The sequence below is a fragment of the Moschus berezovskii genome, chromosome 23 (assembly GCF_049115385.1).
Source record: "Moschus berezovskii isolate FMDL1 chromosome 23, NW_MosBer_1.0, whole genome shotgun sequence".
In the NCBI taxonomy this organism is placed as follows: Eukaryota; Metazoa; Chordata; class Mammalia; order Artiodactyla; family Moschidae; genus Moschus; species Moschus berezovskii.
Window position 1 is genome coordinate 28,552,841 of NC_142482.1, and position 19,427 is coordinate 28,572,267.

The 19,427-nt window shown below is 42.3% G+C and overlaps 1 protein-coding gene across 5 annotated transcripts in view; it reads left to right on the forward strand.

Annotated features, from left to right (window-relative positions):
• Positions 1 to 19,427, forward strand: part of BICRAL (BICRA like chromatin remodeling complex associated protein) — a 109,269-nt gene that overhangs the window by 63,782 nt on the left and 26,060 nt on the right. For 4 of the 5 annotated variants that reach the window (XM_088831189.1, XM_055407092.2, XM_055407096.2 and 1 more), the window contains exons 3-6: positions 11,098 to 11,143; positions 12,043 to 12,091; positions 12,183 to 12,251; positions 15,043 to 16,722. In XM_088831189.1, the coding sequence (XP_088687315.1) occupies positions 11,103 to 11,143; positions 12,043 to 12,091; positions 12,183 to 12,251; positions 15,043 to 16,722 (1,839 nt within the window). In that variant the 5' untranslated portion in view covers positions 11,098 to 11,102. Of the gene's footprint in view, positions 1 to 7,308; positions 10,275 to 11,097; positions 11,144 to 12,042; positions 12,092 to 12,182; positions 12,252 to 15,042; positions 16,723 to 19,427 lie in introns of those variants that run through there. The other variant, XM_088831191.1, reaches the window with a different exon arrangement.

A 19,427-nucleotide genomic window follows, 5' to 3' on the forward strand; every position in this document is an offset into this window, starting at 1 on the left:
GAATTGCATCTGTCTTCCAAAAGAGAGTGAGTTCCTTACAGTTAGGAACTATGCCAGAAAGTCTGACACAGCCTCACAATTACAAAATTTAACAGTCCATAACAATAACAATACAATAAAAGAAATAAGATGAGAATACTTTATATCCTAGGTGACATAAACAGTTACTTTCCCTGGGTAAGTGGCTGTTTTATGGTGTAACTTGTTGATCGTGACACTTATTGGGATATTGTTTGCTTAAATAAACACAGTAACTTACTTTTTGGCCTTGCTTTTACTATCCTACAGAAATGCTAAGGGTATTTATATTTACCATTGCATTTTATGTCATCCTCATTTGACATTCCCAGTCCTTAACACAAGAACTGGCACATAGTGGGCGCTGAGCAACTTCATTAAATGTAGTAATTAAAGAAGCAGGTTTCCCCTAAGCTTTTTTTCAGGGTAGAAAACAGAAGGAGGCAGGGCTAAAGCAATTTACTGTCCTGTTCTCCTTCCCTCCTCCTTTTAGGATTCTCTGATCCCACAGTTCATGCTAATGAACTCATTATAAGCTGTTCTTACCTCCTAAAGTAATTTCTTCTGAAGATGGAATAATAGGGACTAGATTGACCTTCTTTCATAAAAGTTAAAAATTAGATAAAACATGGTTATTAGACATTGACTGTCAGGCAGCCCAGGACAGTGACTCATGAGAAAGAGAAAATGGATAGGATGAGCCCTGTAACTTCCCCAGTGTCCTGTCTGGGGAGAGTTTCCAGGCCACTGGGAAAAGGAACCCAGATGGCATCTGGTGGTCTTCTTGAGTTGAACTGATGTTGCTGGGGTGTAAAAGTGGCTAAACTCGGGGCAGAGCACCAGAGAAGAGAGCTGCACTGAGGTAATTCAGAACCCTGGAGAGTGTCTCCCTTGACTCTTCAGCTGGTGCCCAGTCAGCTCATGCGCATGGGGAGACTACCCAAGTCCTGGGAAAGAACCAGCCAAAAGGGTTAGAGGAATTAACACTTGGAGCTCACGCAGCACAGAGAATAGTTTGTGTTTCCACTTGTAAGAGTGCAAAAATCCTTACAATTCTGCAATATCAAGTGAAGTACTCAGGTGGGTATTGGGCAAAACTGACCCTAGACTAAAGATTGACAAAGTTTAAAATCAGACCTCAAGAGAATCAAACTATTCCTACAACCAACCTAATTGTGTTCTAGACAGAGTTCAAAAATACAAAAATATCCAGTACTCAATAATGTAAAGTTAGCAATGTCTGGAATCTAATCCAAAAGATTACTAGGCATACAAAGGAGAAAAACACTACCCATTATAAGGAGAAAAAAAATCAATCAGTAGAAACAGACCCAGAAATGATACAAATGATAGAATTAGTAGAGAGGGATATTAAAAGGTTGTCACTATTCTGCATAATTTCAAGAAGGTAGAGGAAAGATTGAAGACAAGGGAGATATTTTTTAAAAATACCCAGCTACTAGAGATGAAAGCTACAATGGTTGAAAATTTAAAAATACATTGGATAGGATTAATAAGTGATTAGACACTGCAGAAGGAAAGATTAGTGTGCTTGACGACAGAGCAATAGAAACTATCCTAAATGAAAACCAGAGATATAAAAGGACACTTTAAAAGTTTTGAAACAGCACCAGTGAGCTGTGAAACCACTTTAAAGCAGCATAATCATAGGTAATTGGAGTCCCTGAAGGAAGGGTGGGACATAGAGAATATGAAGTATATTCAACATCAGCTTACCTGCCTCCTGAGAAACCTGTATGCAGGTCAAGAAGCAGCAGTTAGAACCGGACATAGAACAACAGACTGGTTCAAAATTGAGAAAAGAATGATTCCAGGCTGTGTATTGTCATCCTGCTTATTTAATTCATACGCAGAGTACATCATGTGAAATGCTGGGCTGGATGACTCACAAGCTAGAAGCAAGATTGCTAGGAGAAATATGAACAACCTCAAATATGCAAATGATATCACTCTAATGACAGAAAGCAAAGATGAACTAAAGAGCCTCTTGATGAAGGTGAGAGAGGAGAATGAAAAATCTGGCTTAAAACTCAACATTCAAAAAACTAAGATCATGGCATCCGGTCCCATCACTTCATGGTGAATAGATGGGGGAAAAGTGGAAACAGTGACAGATTTTCTTTTCTTGAGCTCCAAAATCACTGCGGATGGTGACTGAAGCTATGAAATTAAAAGATACTTGTTCCTTAGAAGAAAAGCTATGACAAACCTAGACAACCTATTAAAAATCAGAGACATTGCTTTGCCGACAAGGGTCCATTACAGTCAAAGCTATGATTTTTCCAGTAGTCACGTACGGATGTGAGAGTTGGATCATAAGAAAGTTGAACACCAAAGAATTGACGCTTTCAAACTGCAGTGCTGGAGAAGACTCTTGAGAGTGCCTTGGACAGCAAGGAGATCAGTAGATCCTAAAGGAAATCAACCCTGAATATTCATTGGGAGGACTGATGCTGAAGCTCCAATGTTTTGGCCACCTGATGGGAAGAGCTGACTCATTGAAAAAGACTCTGCTGCTGGGGAAAATTGAGGGCAGGAAGAGAAGGGGCGACAGAGCATGAGATGGTTGGATGGCATCACTAGCTCAATGGACATGAGTTTGAGCAAGCTCCAGGAGATAGTGAAGAACAGGGAAGCCTGGCGTGCTGCAGTCCACAAGGTCGAAAAGAGTCTGCCACCACTTAGCAACAGAACAACAAACAACAATGGCTGCAATTATTCTAAATTGGAGGAAGATTATAAACTTACAGATTATGGAAATTTAATGAATCCCAAGCACAAGAAGCATGAAGAAAACATTGCCGAGGCACATCATAATCAAAGTGCTTAAAACCCGTGATAATGCTAAAGCTGAAACTGCAATTCTTTGGCCACCTCATGCGACGAGTTGACTCACTGGAAAAGACTCTGATGCTGGGAAAGGTTGGGGGCAGGAGGAGAAGGGGACGACCGAGAATGAGATGACTGGATGGCATCACCGACTCTGTGGACATGAGTTTGAGTGAACTCCGGGAGTTGGTGATGGACAGGGAGGCCTGGCGTGCTGTGATTCATGGGGTCGCAGAGAGTCGGGCACGACTGAGCGACTGAACTGAACTGAACTGAAGGAGAAAAATCTTTAAAGTATTGGTGGTGGGGGATGAGGGTGGGGAGGGGAGACCTGTTATGTACAAAAGGACAAAAGTAAGAACCACAGCAGAATTCTGTTTAGAAACAGGGCAAGCAAGAAACGGTGTAGCAGTATCTTTGAAGAACCAAAAGAAAACAGGCTCAATAGACCGGAGTTTGAGCAAACTCCAGGAGATAGTGATGGACAGGGCAGCCTGGAATGCTGCTGCCCATGGTGTGACAAAGCATTGGATACGACCTAGTGACTGAATGACAGAACTATATATATCCAGTGAAATACATTTTTAAGAATTAAGGCAGAATAAACATTTAAAGACATATGAAATAATTCATCACCAGATCTGTACTTCAAAATATTAAAGGAAATCCTTCAGGAGGGGGGAAATGATACCAGATGAAAATCTGAATTCAGTCAAAGGATTGAACAGCACTGGAACCGGTAAATATATGGGTAAAAATAAAAGTGACTACAGCTCATTATACCTTCAGAGATCACATGATAAGACTACCCATTCCATAGCTCCGTTCAGTTCAGTTCAGTTCAGTCGCTCAGTCGTGTCCGACTCTTTGTGAGCCCATGAATCACAGCACGCCAGGCCTCCCTGTCCATCACCAACTCCCGGAGTTCACTCAAACTCATGTCAATCGAGTCAGTGATGCTATCCAGCCATCTCATTCTCTGTCGTCCCCTTCTCCTCCTGCCCCCAACCTTTCCCAGCATCAGAGTCTTTTCCAGTGAGTCAACTCTTCTCATGAGGTGGTCAAAGTATTGGTGTTTCAGCTTTAGCCTCAGTCCTTCCAATGAACACCCAGGATTGATCTCCTTTAGAATGGACTGGTTGGATCTCCTTGCAGTCCAAGGGACTCTCAAGAGTCTTCTCCAACACCACAGTTCAAAAGCATCAATTCTTCGGCGATCAGCTTTCTTCACAGTCCAACTCTCACATCCATACATGACCATGGGAAAAACCATAGCCTTGACTAGATGGACCTTGGTTGGCAAAGTAATGTCTCTGCTTTTTAATATACTATCAAGGTTGGTCATAACTTTCCTTCCAAGGAGTAAGCGTCTTTTAATTTCATGGCTGCAGTCAGCATCCACAGTGATTTTGGAGCCCAAAAAAATAAAGTCTGACACTGTTTCCACTGTTTCCCCATCTATTTCCCATGAAGTGATGGGACCAGATGCCATGATCTTAGTTTTCTGAAAGTTGAGCTTCAAGCCAACCTTTTCAGTCTTCTCTTTCACTTTTATCAAGAGGCTTTTGAGTTCCTCTTCACTTTCTGCCATAAGGGTGGTGTCATCTGCATATCTGAGGTTATTGATATTTCTCCCGGCAATCTTGATTCCAGCTTGTGCTTCTTCCTGCCCAGTGTTCCTCATGATGTACTCTGCATAGAAGTTAAATAAGCAGGGTGACAATATACAACCTTGATGTACTCCTTTTCCTAATTGGAACCTGTCTGTTGTTCCATGTCCAGTTCTAACTGTTGCTTCCTGATCTGCATACAGGTTTCTCAAGAGGCAGGTCAGGTGGTCTGGTATTCCCATCTCTTTCAGAATTTTCCACAGTTTATTGTGCTCCACACAGTCAAAGGCTTTGGCATAGTCAATGAAGTAGAAATAGATGTTTTTCTGGAATTCTCTTGCTTTCTCCATGATCCAGCGGATGTTGGCGATTTGATCTCTGGTGCCTCTGGCTTTTCTAAAACCTGCTTTCAGGACTGCTTAAAGTTTCCTACTGATCCCTGTGCTAGCTCAGCACCTTTTAAAGGCAAATTTGTGAATGATTGGGAAATTATGACATATACTGATGCTATACCAAGTCAATGCAAATAAAGCAAATGTCAGTAATTTTTTTTTGTATGTTGGTAAGATAACCTGCTTTATTGATTCTTGGTGATCTTTTAAAGTTTTAGCTTACTAGTCATCATTTTCACTAGAAAATGTTTTTGGAAGAAGAGAAAACAGAAAAGCATATAAGGAAGAGAAGAGAACCATTTGTGATAGCCGTCACATACCAGATTTCATTTTGTGAATTATTTGAAATCCTGTTATGATTTTTAACATCTTCTTCTGTAGAATTGATTTGCTTAGCTAGCTTTCCTGAAATTTGTTCTTGAAACCAACACATTTCTTGATATGAGAGCTCAGATTTTTTTTCCTCCTATTAAAAAAAAATATATATATATATATATATATAGCCTACCATCTTCCTTTTTATCTCTGGCTTGGCAGTCTTTAAAATCTTTCTGTGATCTTAATGAATATGAAACTGTAAGATATTTCTTCTGAGATAGCTGATATAGGTTATTCTTGAGGCCACTGGACTGCTTGAAAATTTTCCAAGTATATGATGTCCAGCATGCTTACCTAGAGTGAACCTGACTTGAGGTTCTTGTGTTTCATGGATCTCCCCATCCTCTTTGTTTTATTAATTGTTTTGGGGTGGAGCCACTGCTCAGCTTGTTGGATCTTGGTTTCCTAACCTGGAATCCAACCTAGGCCCCAAACAGGGAAAGCCCCAAATCCAGTTACCCAGTCTCCCTTGCAGAAGCAGCTGGTATTGCTGGTTATTTGTACCTTATTTCAGGGTCTGGATTTTTATAAACACATGTATATATTTTCCCTCTACCCGACACTTGGGTCGGAGAAGGCAATGGCAAGCCACTCCAGTACTCTTGCCTAGAAAATCCCATGGATGGAGGAGCCTGCTAGGCTGCAGTCCGTGGGGTCGCTAAGGGTCGGACACGACTGAGCGACTTCACTTTCACTTTTCACTTTCACACATTGGAGAAGGAAATGGCAACCCACTCCAGTATTCTTGCCTGGAGAATCCCAGGGACGGGGGAGCCTGGTAGGCGGCCGTCTATGGGGTCACACAGAGTCGGACACAACTGAAGTGACTTAGCAGCAGCAGCAGCAATACTTGGGTATCAATTATATTCACTCACACAATGGATTGTTACACAGCCACTGAAAATAATGAGGCAAATGTATTCAAACTGACTTGGAAAGATATATGATCAAAGGAACAAGAAAGGTGCATACCTCTTTCATTTCATTGTTTTTAATGCTTTAAATATAATTTCAGTACCATAAGATTCACCCTTTAAAGGTGTACAGTTTTCAGTGGTTTGATTCCATAACATTTCCATCACCTTAAGAAGAAATTCCATACTCCTCCCATCTAGGTTTTTATAGCCTGTTGTTAAAAACCAATCATGCTGCAGTGGAGAAGTCTTTTTGTTTTTTGGCTATGTTACAGGCATGTTGGATCTTAGTTCCTCAATCAGGATCAAACTCATGCCCCCTGCGTGGTTAAGTGTGGAGACAGCCCCCTGACCGCTAGGGAAGTCCCCTGCACTGGATAGTCTTATACACATAGCATTTCACACTTGTGCAAGAATATCTGTATGACAAGCACCTGGAAATGTTTGCTAGGTGACATGATTCATGCATTTAAAATTTTTAAAGTAGTTGCCCTCTTCAGAGTTTATGCTCTCACTACCAAAGTGTAAAGTCCCTGTTTCCCATTTGCTGACTAGCATCAGTTCAGTTCAGTTCAGTTCAGTCGCTCAGTCGTGTCCGACTCTTTGCGACCCCATGAATCACAGCACGCCAGGCCTCCCTATCCATCACCAACTCCCGGAGTTCACTCAAACTCATGTCCACAGAGTCGGTGATGCCATCCAGCCATCCCATTCTCTGTCGTCCCCTTCTCCTCCCACCCCCAACCTTTCCCACCATCAGAGTCTTTTCCAGTGAGTCAACTCGTCGCATGAGGTGGCCAAAGTATTGGAGTTTCAGCTTTAGCATCAGTCCTTCCAATGAACACCCAGGATTGATCTCCTTTAGAATGGACTGGTTGGATCTCCTTGCAGTCCAAGGGACTCTCAAGAGTCTTCTCCAACACCACAGTTCAAAAGCATCGATTCTTCGGCGATCAGCTTTCTTCACAGTCCAACTCTCACATCCATACATGACCACGGGAAAAACCATAGCCTTGACTAGACGGACCTTGGTTGGCAAAGTAATGTCTCTGCTTTTTAATATACTATCAAGGTTGGTCATAACTTTCCTTCCAAGGAGTAAGCGTCTTTTAATTTCATGGCTGCAATCAGCATCCGCAGTGATTTTGGAGCCCCCAAAAATAAAAGTCTGACACTGTTTCCACTGTTTTTCCATCTATTTCCCATGAAGTGATGGGACCAGATGCCATGATCTTTGTTTACTGAATGTTGAGCTTCAAGCCAACCTTTTCACTCTCCTCTTTCACTTTCATCAAGAGGCTTTTGAGTTCCTCTTCACTTTCTGCCATAAGGGTAGTGTCATCTGCATATCTGAGGTTATTGATATTTCTCCCAGCAATCTTGATTCCAGCTTGTGCTTCTTCCAGCCCAGCGTTCCTCATGATGTACTCTGCATATAGTCCTTAATCAAACTTTATCTTTGCCAGTCTGACAAATAATCTTATCTCATTGTAATTTTCATTTGCATTTCTCTTATTTTAAGTGAGGGTGACTACTTTTACATGTTTAGGGGCCACTTGTCTTTCCTTTTTTATGGACTGATTTTTCATACCCTTTGATTTTCTGCAGGGTAGCTGACCTTTTTAAAAATATGAGCGCTTTATGTATTAGGGAGAAAAGCTGTTTGTGATATGAACTGAACATGTTTTCCCCACTTTATTTTTTTGCTTGTTTTTTAGTCTTTGTTCATTTTTTTTATCATGCAGAATTTTTTAAAAAAATTGTCATCAAATCTGGCAGACTTCTGCGTCTTGTGACATACTTAGCCTTTCCCTACTCCAAGATTATAAAAACAAATTTCTCCCATATGTTTTTCTTAAACTGTAAGTCTCTTCTCCTCCCTTCCCCCGCCCCGCCCCGTTTAACTCTTAGGTCCATCTGGAATTTATTTTTGTGTAGATAGGAGGTATGGATCCACCTTCTTTTCTCTAGAGGGCTGTTTTCTCCCTCTGACTTGAAATGCCAGTTTTACATTGTCTTCTTGATTAAGAACAGTATGAGTGATTTTAAATATTAGCTTTCACTTTCTAGGAGTGGGATTGCCCTGGTGACCCATGCTTAAAACGTTACACTTCTAATGCATGGGGCGCTGATTCAGTCTTGGATCAGAGAACCAAGATCCCACGTGTGGCCAAGAAATAAAAATAAATTAATTTTTTTTTTTAAAGTGGTGGTCAGGTGTCTGGGCAGTGTGTTCTGATCTCTTGGGACACCTGTAAGAACTGCCATCCCTTTCTCTCCCTGCCAGATCCTACTGCTGCAAACTGCCGTCACCCAGGGAATGTGTCTTGTTCTAGTGTGTGAAACCAAGAAGTAGTTTGTAACCTCTGATCTAGGGACTTCCCCTTGGAAGAGGGGCGGCCAGAGGCCCATCTCTTGAATTGAGTTATTACTTTAATGAGGGCTTCAACAAGAGCCCAGAAGTAATGGAAGAATCTTTCCAAAGAAAGCTCCTCAGCTCTTCACTTTGGAGCCATTAATTTCTATCCTCAGGTTGTCTTTCCACTTTAGAATCCTGGTCAGTTTCTACACATTCACTCTGGTAGATTTACTCTGATGTGTCCGTCTGTCCTCCTGGAGAAAGAAATGCTGGCTCGGGCTGCATTGTGACTGGGTTTTGCACCATGTAGAGCTGGGTGTGTAGAGCTAAGAGTCATCTCTGCTAATCTGAAACTGTTTAGTCAGAAAAGAGTGTGGCCCTTTAAAAAGTAGAATTCTCAGAGTACCCCTGACTATAAAGGCTTGTGGAATTCTACCCAAGGGGCGCTGGAGGAGAAGGTGTGTCTGGTAGGACTGATGCCCTGAGTAGGGTGGATGTCCCCATGAGTGTTCTGTCAAGTGTCTGGGCAACCCACTTGGTTTGGTAGGGGAGGATGTGCAGTGGCTTTTAATTTCATCCCTCTTGTACAATTGTTCTTTTATTGAGTCTACTCAGGGAGTAGCTTGTCACTGAACTGTGGGGTAGCAGATGCTCTCTGTGCTTGAAAGTCTTGGTGGCAGTGACGCTTGGGAGGAGCGACTGGTGCTGCCTTCCTGTCTCGGTGTGTGTGTGTGTGTTAACCCTGGGGCGTCTCGTGCACTGGAGGAGCTGATACAGGTGTAAAGGGAACCAGGGAGAGACGTGAAAGGGTTCTGCCCTGATGCAAGCTGTTTTTCACATACATTTAGTTTTTCTGAAAACTGTTAGACACTTAAAAAATGAATTTACAGAGGGTACAGCGGAGCTCCAATTAAATAGTCATATTGAAGTAAAGAAATAATATGCATTTTATAGGCTTAATTATACATCATAATTAGCTAATGTAGTCCATGTGACTGTGATGTCTGGGAGACCAGCCCAGGGAACAGTAATGAGCAACAGCTAATGTGGCATGTTAAATGTCAGGATTTAAGGGCAGACCTTCACACAAATTTCTACCATATCTACTTGATGATAGTTTTCCAGTTTCTCCTTCCTGTCCCTTTTCACCCCTCAAAAGCCATGTTAGTAAAGTCATCCTAGCATGTCCCTGGGTAACTCAACATCTGAGTCCTAGACACAGATTTCACTTGGCCTGAGCTCCTCCCACAGTTGTGGCCATGGCTGTTGGATAAGCTGTCCACACTGACCTCCTCCTGTCTCCCGTCAACTCTCCTCTCCACTGGTGATCCACTCAGAGGGATAATCTACCAGCAGCTGAACCCTGTCACCCACCAATGGGGAGTTCCCATATGGGGGGATACTTACCCCTTCCAGACCCTTCCTGAGGAAAGCAAGTTTCCTTCCATGTGGCAGGAGTAATTTTTATATTTGTTTGGCCTTGTGACCGATAGGATGGGAAGTTGGGGGGAAGTGGAGAGGAGATGGCAGTTTTAACTGAGGGAAAAAAACCTTAGTAGAAACTCTGCCTTCTTCGGGCGTGTCCCTCTTCTGGGCATCTCTTCAGGATTTCATTCCTCCGTCCAACTGCCGTTCACAACTGCCCTTTCCAACGGCTCCAGAACTCTTGGCCTTGGCATTCCATGATGTAAATTATTCCACGCATGGCTCGAAATGGGTGCGAAGCAATGTTGCCAGGTGTCGGATCACTAGTGTAAGTTTCCCGGATCTCTGGGGAGGGAGGAGAAAGAAAGGGGGAGAACCACTCTTGGAATTTGTACAGTTGTTATTGTTTCAGCCAGAACACAGCGATTGCGCTGGCTGAGCTGGATGCTGTCGATGGCTGGGGAGAGAGGGAGCTTTGGGCTTAGAGCTGGGGTGAACTGGGAGTTGAGAGTTTCTACTTTAAAGATTCTAGTGTTAGGATGTACACTGTTTACAGCTGAACAGTTGCCATTGCTGCTGCCGAGGGAGGAACTTGGGACCTTCAGTGCAAAGCCTGTCACACTACTGCCTGGGGCAATGGTGCCTCTTCTGTCTCAAAAAGTAGGGAGAATTGACTTTTCTGTTTTCCTAAAGATAGCAAAAATATGGCTAGAAATCCAGATTGCTCACCAGGTTTGGAAACATCTAGTCACAAAATTCAAAGACCTCTGTATACACGGGATTTTTTAAAAACTGTGATTGCCTCTCTGTTCACTATACTTTTTGAGGAAGTTACTGTTCCTGGTTTACTGCCCCTTTGGGGAATTGCATGTGAAGGGTTGCTGCCAACCCTCTTAGATTTGTCTGGATTCCTTTTTGACTTGTAAGTTAAGGATTTGTGTTCAACAAAAACAATTTAAATTGAATACTTGATCTCTTGAATGACCACAAAAATTTAAAAATCACATTCATAATAAGCAATTAGAGGGCAATGCACATGAATTACAGTTATTTATCTAGGAAAGTATAAGGTATATTTTTGTGTTGCGTTGATGCTGGTGGCTTTAATCTGCTCTGCTGAAACAGTGCTTTCTTATTCCTTTTCTTTATAGTTGTCATGGATGATGATGACGACTCGTGTCTCCTTGATCTTATTGGGTAAGATGCTCATTCCGGGACTGGGGTGAATTGAGTGTGTGAGGTCTGCTGCACTGAAACAACCTAATAAGCACATTGAAACCAAGTGGGTTTTTTAAATAAAAATTAAATAATCATCATGAGTATAGTGGATATATATAGGTATAGTAGGAAAGTATAATATACCTACCTATAGGTATATATAGGTATAGTAGGAAGACAGAGTGACATGGATTAACATAGGAGTCATCATTAGGTAATCTTTTATTAAATTTATTTTCTAAGAAATCCTAGGAAGCTGAAATGAGTGATAGTAGGAAATGGAATGACAGCAAAACAAACCAAACAAAAACTACTAATAGTTTTAAAACAAGGAGAGGATTTTACTTGAGCTAATATTTTCCGGTGGTCATGTATGGATGTGAGAGTTGGACTGTGAAGAAAGCTGATCGCCGAAGAATTGATGCTTTTGAACTGTGGTGCTGGAGAAGACTCTTGAGAGTCCCTTGGAGTGCAAGGAGATCCAACCAGTCCATCCTAAAGGAGATCAATCCTGGGTGTTCATTGGAAGGACTGATGCTAAGGCTGAAACTCCAATACTTTGGCCACCTCATGCGACGAGTTGACTCACTGGAGAAGAGTCTGATGCTGGGAGGGATTGGGGGCAGGAGGAGACGGGTAATGAGATGGCTGGATGGCATCACCGACTCGATGGACATGAGTTTGAGTGAACTCTGGGAGTTGGTGATGGACAGGGAGGCCTGGCGTGCTGTGATTCATGGGGTCACAAAGAGTTGGACACGACTGAGCGACTGAACTGAGCTGAATATGTCATTTTCTTCCTACCCTAGTAAAAGTGAACCCTAAATATAAGTAATGTATTTATTTGCTGTTGTCTCTGTTTGGTTATTGTTTTCTAGAGACCCACAAGCACTGAACTATTTTCTACATGGACCTAGTAATAAATCGGTGAGTAATACTCAGGCTGTCACGGCCATACATTTTGTTTCTTCTTTGATAGTCTAAGTGATCATTTTTTTTTTAATTTGTACCTTTGCAGAGCAATGAGGACTTGACTAATGCAGGATATTCTGCAGCCAATTCAAATTCGATTTTCGCCAACTCTAGTGTGAGTATTGGAAACTGTAGTGATCAGGCATTTCTGTCACATTGATGCCTGGTGACTGGAAGCTACAATTGCTTTTGGATCATGATGGGAATCCTCATTTCGTCTTTTGCAGTTGCCACAAGAGGAAAATCTATTGAATTATGTTGACAGTTTCTACTTTTAACTTAGCCTATTAAGATTTTTACTTTATTATTTTCCTAAGCTTTCAATTTTCTTTCTAAAATGCCATGGACACATAACCTGAGAAACTTAAGAGTCTTTTGAACACTGTTACATAAGCTTTAAGGAAAAATCCTTCTGAATTATGGTTATGTTCTCATCCTTTTCATCTTAAACAAGGAAAAGATCATCATAACTGACACCTGTTAAGCACTCAGTATGTTCTTGGCACTAAGAGCTTAACAAATATCAACCTCACTAAGCCTTACAATAATTCCGTGAAGGATAGTAGGTTCTATTAATATCCATATTTGAAGATGAGGGAACTGAAGATTGGTACTTAGCGAGTATTACACAGCCAGGAGTGGCAGAGCTTGGAATTGAACCCAGGCCACCAGGTTCCAGGGTGCAGGTCCTTAAACTCTAGAAGCATCTAGACAAGAAATCTGACCTGGGGGACAGGGGAGTCCTGCCTGGAACCTGTATCCAGATGGCTGTGTTTAAGCCCATGTTACTTTAATCTTTGCTTTGTTCTCCATGGAAGATAGTCCAGAGTCCCACTGCCCAAGTTTGAATCCTTGCTCTGCCACTTTCTAGCTCTGTAACCTTGGTTTATATCACTAAATCTCTATGAGGCTCAGGTTCTTTATTTGTAAATCCAGGAGAATGATAGATCTACCTCATAGGCTGGTTAAGATGAATGGAACTAGTACATGGGCACACTGTTCAGTTAATGTCAACTTATTGTCATCATCAGGGTCTTTATTTTCTTCATCCATAATATGGAGTACCATTGGAATAGCTTTAGAAAGTTCTTGGGAACGTACAATTCTTTAACGTGTTTGAGTGTGTACAAAGTATGTCAGATCATAACATATGAGACTCCTCCACATGCTATGGATGGCTTTACAGTCACAACACTATCTCCTGTAAGGCTTGGGAATCAGTAGCAATTCTGAAATTCATTCTGAATGGGCAATAACTGCATGCATGCCTATAACCCCTAAAGGAGGTATTTAGCCTGTTTCCCAACACTAATGATTTTTACTCACCAGCTCTCCCACTTCCATGTGAGTGTTAATTCTAACTCTTCAGGCAGCTTCATTCAGGGTGTATTTTTGGGGAACTTGGATTATGTCATGGCAGTAGAAATATTTTAAAAGCTTTGAAAAATATGAAATTTTAAACCCATGGTCTGTTAATTTGTGCACTGTGAAAACATTACTATGTTTCACCACTCAGGAGATAATCCACTGTTGCCTTGACCTTTCTCTGCAGAAACAAGCAAACAAACCTCCTTGGTTTCAGTGGCTTTCCCCCACTTCCTTTCAAATGACTTCAAGTTCTAATTGGGTGTCAGGTGAACTAGTCTTGCTTTTCTACCTGGTTCTTCCCATCTTCTAGCCCCTAGAACACCATACCTTACTAGCCTACAGCTGAGAATTTCTAGGGTTTTGCATACTGGACTGTTGATTCTTCTTTTTTTTTTTCAGCCACACTGTGTGGCTTGCAGGATCTTAGTTCCCCAACCAGAGATTGAACCCAGGTCCTGGCAGTGAAAATACCAAGTCCTAACTGCTGGACCACCAAGGAATCCCTGGACTGTTTTTTCTTGATTAATCTATTTTTAAATGTTTTTCTTCACCTTTAAAAATTTTTAATTATGTTACAGTATATATAACAACAAGTTTACCATCCTAACCATTTTTAAGTATACAGCTTGGTTGTGTTAAGTATATTCACATTGCCTTCACCTTGTGTTAAATAACTATTGATTTCATTTTCTTCTTTTATAATCTTGCGTACCCCATGGTAAACTTCTGGCCCAGTGGAGTGTCTCTGATTTATCAGTAACTGTGCTCAGTTCTCTCCATGTGCCTGTTTTGTTGTCTCTGATTGGAACGCCCAGACCTTAGGGGCTCCTTACGAACAGACACTAATGCACAAGTAAGCACTTGACAAATGGTGACCAGCTTTTACTCATGAATAGGACACTGATACAGTTTCTAAAGCATCATAATGGGCTGATTACTTCTAAGAAATCAAATGCCCATTCACTCATTTCACATGGGAAGCTTCTTTTCATCCAGACTGATCTTGCCTGGATTGGACCAGCTTAGAACTAGGGTAGTGCTGAGAAACCTTGAAAGTCAAGGCTGAATCTGGGATACCTTCTGGACATCTAGTAGAACCACACTCAGAACTCCCAAAATTCACGTCTCCTCCTGTGGTACGAAGAACTAGACACTGCTGTCTCCTGGATACACACATACCCTAGGCTGAGTCCCATTCAAGCTTTGGACTTGGGAGCAATCCTGAAAAATAAGGCCTGTGCCACTGTCTCAAAGAATAAAGCTACTCATGTAGCCATGAGTATGTTTGCATTATTGATCTGTTCCCTATAAAATAATTTACCAGAGCAATGAATGCTTATACTTACCAAAAGAAAAAAAAAGCTTAAACATCATTACTAAGGAAATCAAGTATCAGAATAAAATGAGCAGTTTGGAGAGTTGAGTCTAAAAAGCAGACTGTTATACTTTATTCATATTCAAAAGTGGGATTCATTTTTTGTTTAAGAATCTCTTTCAGAGGTGAGATATGCCGTGTAACCTCCCGCTTATTTTTTTAGAATGCCGATCCTAAGTCAGCCCTCAAAGCTGTAAGCAGCCAGCTTGGAGAAGGGCCCAGTGATGGACTGCCACTTTCAAGTAGCCTTCAGTTTCTCGAAGATGAACTTGAGTCTTCTCCTCTTCCTGATCTCAGTGAGGACCAACCTTTCGACATTCTTCAGAAATCCTTGCAGGAGGCCAATATCACTGAACAGACATTGGCAGAAGAGGCATATCTGGATGCCAGTATAGGTTCAAGCCAACAGTTTGCACAAGCTCAGCTTCATCCCTCTTCATCAGCATCCTTTACTCAGGCTTCTAATGTTTCTAATTGCTCAGGTCAGACACTGCAGCCTATAGGGGTGACTCATGTGCCTGTTGGCACATCGTTTGCAAGCAATACGGTGGGCGTGCACCATGGCTTTATGCACCACGTGGGGATTAGTGTGCCCAGCCAGCATTTGTCTAATAGCAGCCAGATTAGTGGTTCTGGGCAAATACAGTTAATTGGGTCATTTGGTAATCAACCTTCCATGATGACTATTAATAACCTAGATGGATCCCAAATTATACTAAAGGGTAGTGGGCAGCAAGCCCCCTCAAATGTGAGTGGAGGGCTTCTTGTTCACAGACAGACTCCTAATGGCAACTCTTTGTTTGGGAACTCTAGTTCCAGCCCAGTAGCACAGCCTGTTACCGTTCCGTTTAACAGCACAAATTTCCAAACATCTTTACCTGTGCATAACATCATCATACAAAGGGGTCTGGCACCAAATTCAAATAAAGTCCCAGTTAATATCCAGCCAAAGCCTATCCAGATGGGTCAGCAGAACACATACAATGTGAACAGCTTGGGAATACAGCAGCACCATGTTCAGCAAGGGATCTCGTTCGCCTCTGCAAGCTCACCCCAGGGCTCCGTGGTTGGTCCGCACATGTCTGTGAACATCGTAAACCAACAGAACACACGGAAGCCCGTCACCTCGCAGGCCGTGAGCAGCGCCGGGGGCAGTATCGTTATTCATTCTCCCATGGGCCAGCCTCACACACCCCAGAGTCAGTTCCTCATACCTACAAGCCTTTCTGTCAGTTCCAACTCGGTACACCACGTCCAGACCATCAACGGGCAGCTTCTTCAGACTCAGCCTTCTCAGCTCATTTCTGGCCAGGTGGCCTCAGAGCATGTCATGTTGAACAGAAACTCTTCCAACATGCTCAGGACCAACCAACCATATTCTGGACAGATGCTGAACAACCAGAGTGCCGCCGTCCAGTTAGTGTCTGGGCAGACATTCGCCACCTCCGGAAGCCCGGTGATTGTCAACCACGCCTCTCCTCAGATCGTCGGTGGACAGGTACCTTTGCAGCAGGCATCGCCCACTGTCTTGCACCTGTCCCCTGGGCAGAGCAGCGTCTCCCAAGGAAGACCTGGCTTCACCACCATGCCCTCGGTGACAAGTATGGCAGGACCTAGTCGGTTCCCTGTTGTCAGTTCGTCCAGCACTGTCCATCCTAGTCTTGGGTCTGCGGTTCAGTCTGGTGCTTCAGGATCAAACTTTACAGGAGATCAGCTGACCCAGCCAAACAGGACTCCAGGATCGGTCAGTGTGCCCCATCGTCTTCCAGTTCCTTCTTCCAAGTCTACCAGCACCTTCAGTAACACACCTGGAGTAGGAAGCCAGCAACAGTTCTTCTGTCAGGTAATGTTCCCTTTATCAAATGATTAAGGAATGGAAGAATGGAATATATATTTGTAAGAATATAATTTTCATCCTAGGTTCCCAATTTATTATCTTAAGATATTCAACTTATGATTGATTGCCTTTTTTCTTCTTAGTTAAAATGTTCTATCCCGCATCGCACTGTGGTTTAGGGTGGAGACTTCATGGATTTGAATATACACTGTATGACTGGGAACAAGTCTTACCTTAACTAACCTCTCTAGATTTAGTTTTTCTATCTGTATAATAGACTTTATGTTAATAATACTACCATTCCACATAGTTATTGAGAAAGTTAAATGAGATAATATAAAGTGCTTAGCATGGTCCCTGGCAAATGGCAAATACTCAGTGTGTGCTTAGCTCATCATGTCCAACTCTTTGCCACCTGGACTGTTAGCCGGCCAGGCTCCTCTGTCCTTGGGATTTTTCAGGCCAGAATACTGGAGTGGGTTGTCATTTTCCTCCTCCAGGGGATCAAAGAGCCAATATAATATATATACTTGATGGAATGTGTTATAGGCATTTAAAAGGAAAGATTATTTCAGATTATTTACTTACATAATGGGACTTCCCTGGTGGCTCAGACAGTAAAGAATCTTCCTTCAGTGTGGGAGACCCGGGTTCAATCCCTGGGTTGGGAAGATCCGCTGGAGAAGGGAATGGCAACCCACTCCAGTATGCTTGCCTGGAGAATTCTATGGGCAGAGGAGCCTGTCAGGTCACAGTCCATGGGGTCACAAAGAGTCAGACACGAGTGACTAACACTTTGGCTTCACTCTCACTTGCATCATATAGAAGCCACTAGGTCCTATGACTATGGACTGGGTAGAGAAGTCATGGCTGTTTCTTGGGTGCCAACTGGAAAGGCTCAGGGACCCAGTGAGACTCAGCAGTGGGTAAGTGGCCTGCACAGAGGGATGCATACAGGAAGGATCCAGGGCCCTGGATTGGACCAAGTACCTGAGCCTGTTCTTACCAGGCTGCTGTGCAGGTGAATGACCAGGCAGTCAGCTACACCATGTGAAGACGATGTTCCTGAAAAGCATTGCAGACATTTGTCAGCTGTGGTCCCTCACCCCATCTGCCAGTCTGTGAACTCCTATGGCTTTTGGCTCTCGCACATTCTGAGAATGTTCTGTAGCTTCAGTTCCATACCCCAGCTGCCCGCTGTGGTCTACCCTCTCAACTCCTCCATTTTCCCTGCCTTTCTTCTCCACATTTAGAAGAACTCAAAAACTTCTCTCTACCACGTAGGTCAATATTTTTTAAACTGTTTGACTTAGTAATTCAATTAAGAATCCTAAGGAAACAAAGATTATTTATGATTAAGGATGTCCAGTGTACACTTTTGGTATCAAAACTGTTTGTGTGTTTTGTTTGTTAAATTTTATTTACATTTATTTGGCTGTCCCACATCTTAATTGTGGCATGCCAGATCTTTGATCTTAGTTGTGACATGTGGGATCTAGTTCCCTGAACAAAGATCAAACCCAGGACCCCTGAATTGGGAACAAAGAATATATTAGCCACTGAACCACCAGGGAAGTCCCTCTGTGTGTTTTGAAATAATGTCAGACTTAGAAAAAAACTAAAGTTGTGAGAATAGTATAAAGAATTCTCTTGTACCCTTCAGCAAGATTCTCCAGATGTTAACTTTTTACCCCGTTTGTTTTATTCTTCTCTCTCTCTCTGTTTCACACACACACACAAACACACACAAAGTTTTGAAGAGTAAATTGCAAGCATGATGCCTCTTGATCCCTACATACTTCAGTCTTAACAGGTTTATTTCTTGAAGTCAGGGGCGTTCCCCTATATAACCACAGTACTGGTATCAAAACGGAGAAGTCAGCATTATTACAATATTACTATTAAATCTATAGACTTTATTCTGTGTAGTTCATTTTCCCAATAATGTCCCTTATGGCACGAGAGAATAAAATATGTTTTGTTTTGTTTTTATGGTCCAGGATCCAACCTAGGATCACTGCCTAATTCGGTTGTCATGTCTTTAAATCTGAAACAGTTTCTTCATCTTTTATGACCTTGACTTTTTGAAGAGTACAAATCAATTATTTTATTGAGTGTCCCTCAGTTAGAATTTCTCTAATGTTTCCTCATGATGAAATTCAGGTTATACATTTTTGGTGGCCTTCCCTGGTGGCTCAGCAGTAAAGAATCTGCCTGCCAATACAGTAGATGTGGGTTTGATCCCTGGTTCAGGAAGATCCCCTGGAGAAGGACACAGCAACCCACTCTGGTATACTTGCCTGGGAAATCCTATGGACAGAGGAGGCTGGTGGGTTATAGTATATGGGGTCGCAAAGAGTCACACTCAAGTGAACAACTAAACAACAACACATTTTTGATAGGATTGCCACAGAAGTGGTGTATGTGTCCTCATGAGGTGGACTTGTCCCATTCCTGGTGATGTTAACTTTGAGCACTTGCTTAAGATGGGGTCTGCTTCAGGTGATTTCTGATGTATCGTTAATAAGCTTCTTTGGGGAGCTACATTGAGATTATGTAGATATCGTTTCTTGTCAAACTTGAACAAACTAGTTTAAGCTTTCATTGATAATTCCCGACTGAATTGGTTATTACTCAGTCAGCGGTTACTGTGACGGTCACCACATAGAGACTTTCTACTTCCATCAAGTTTATTCTACCTTAATTGTTAG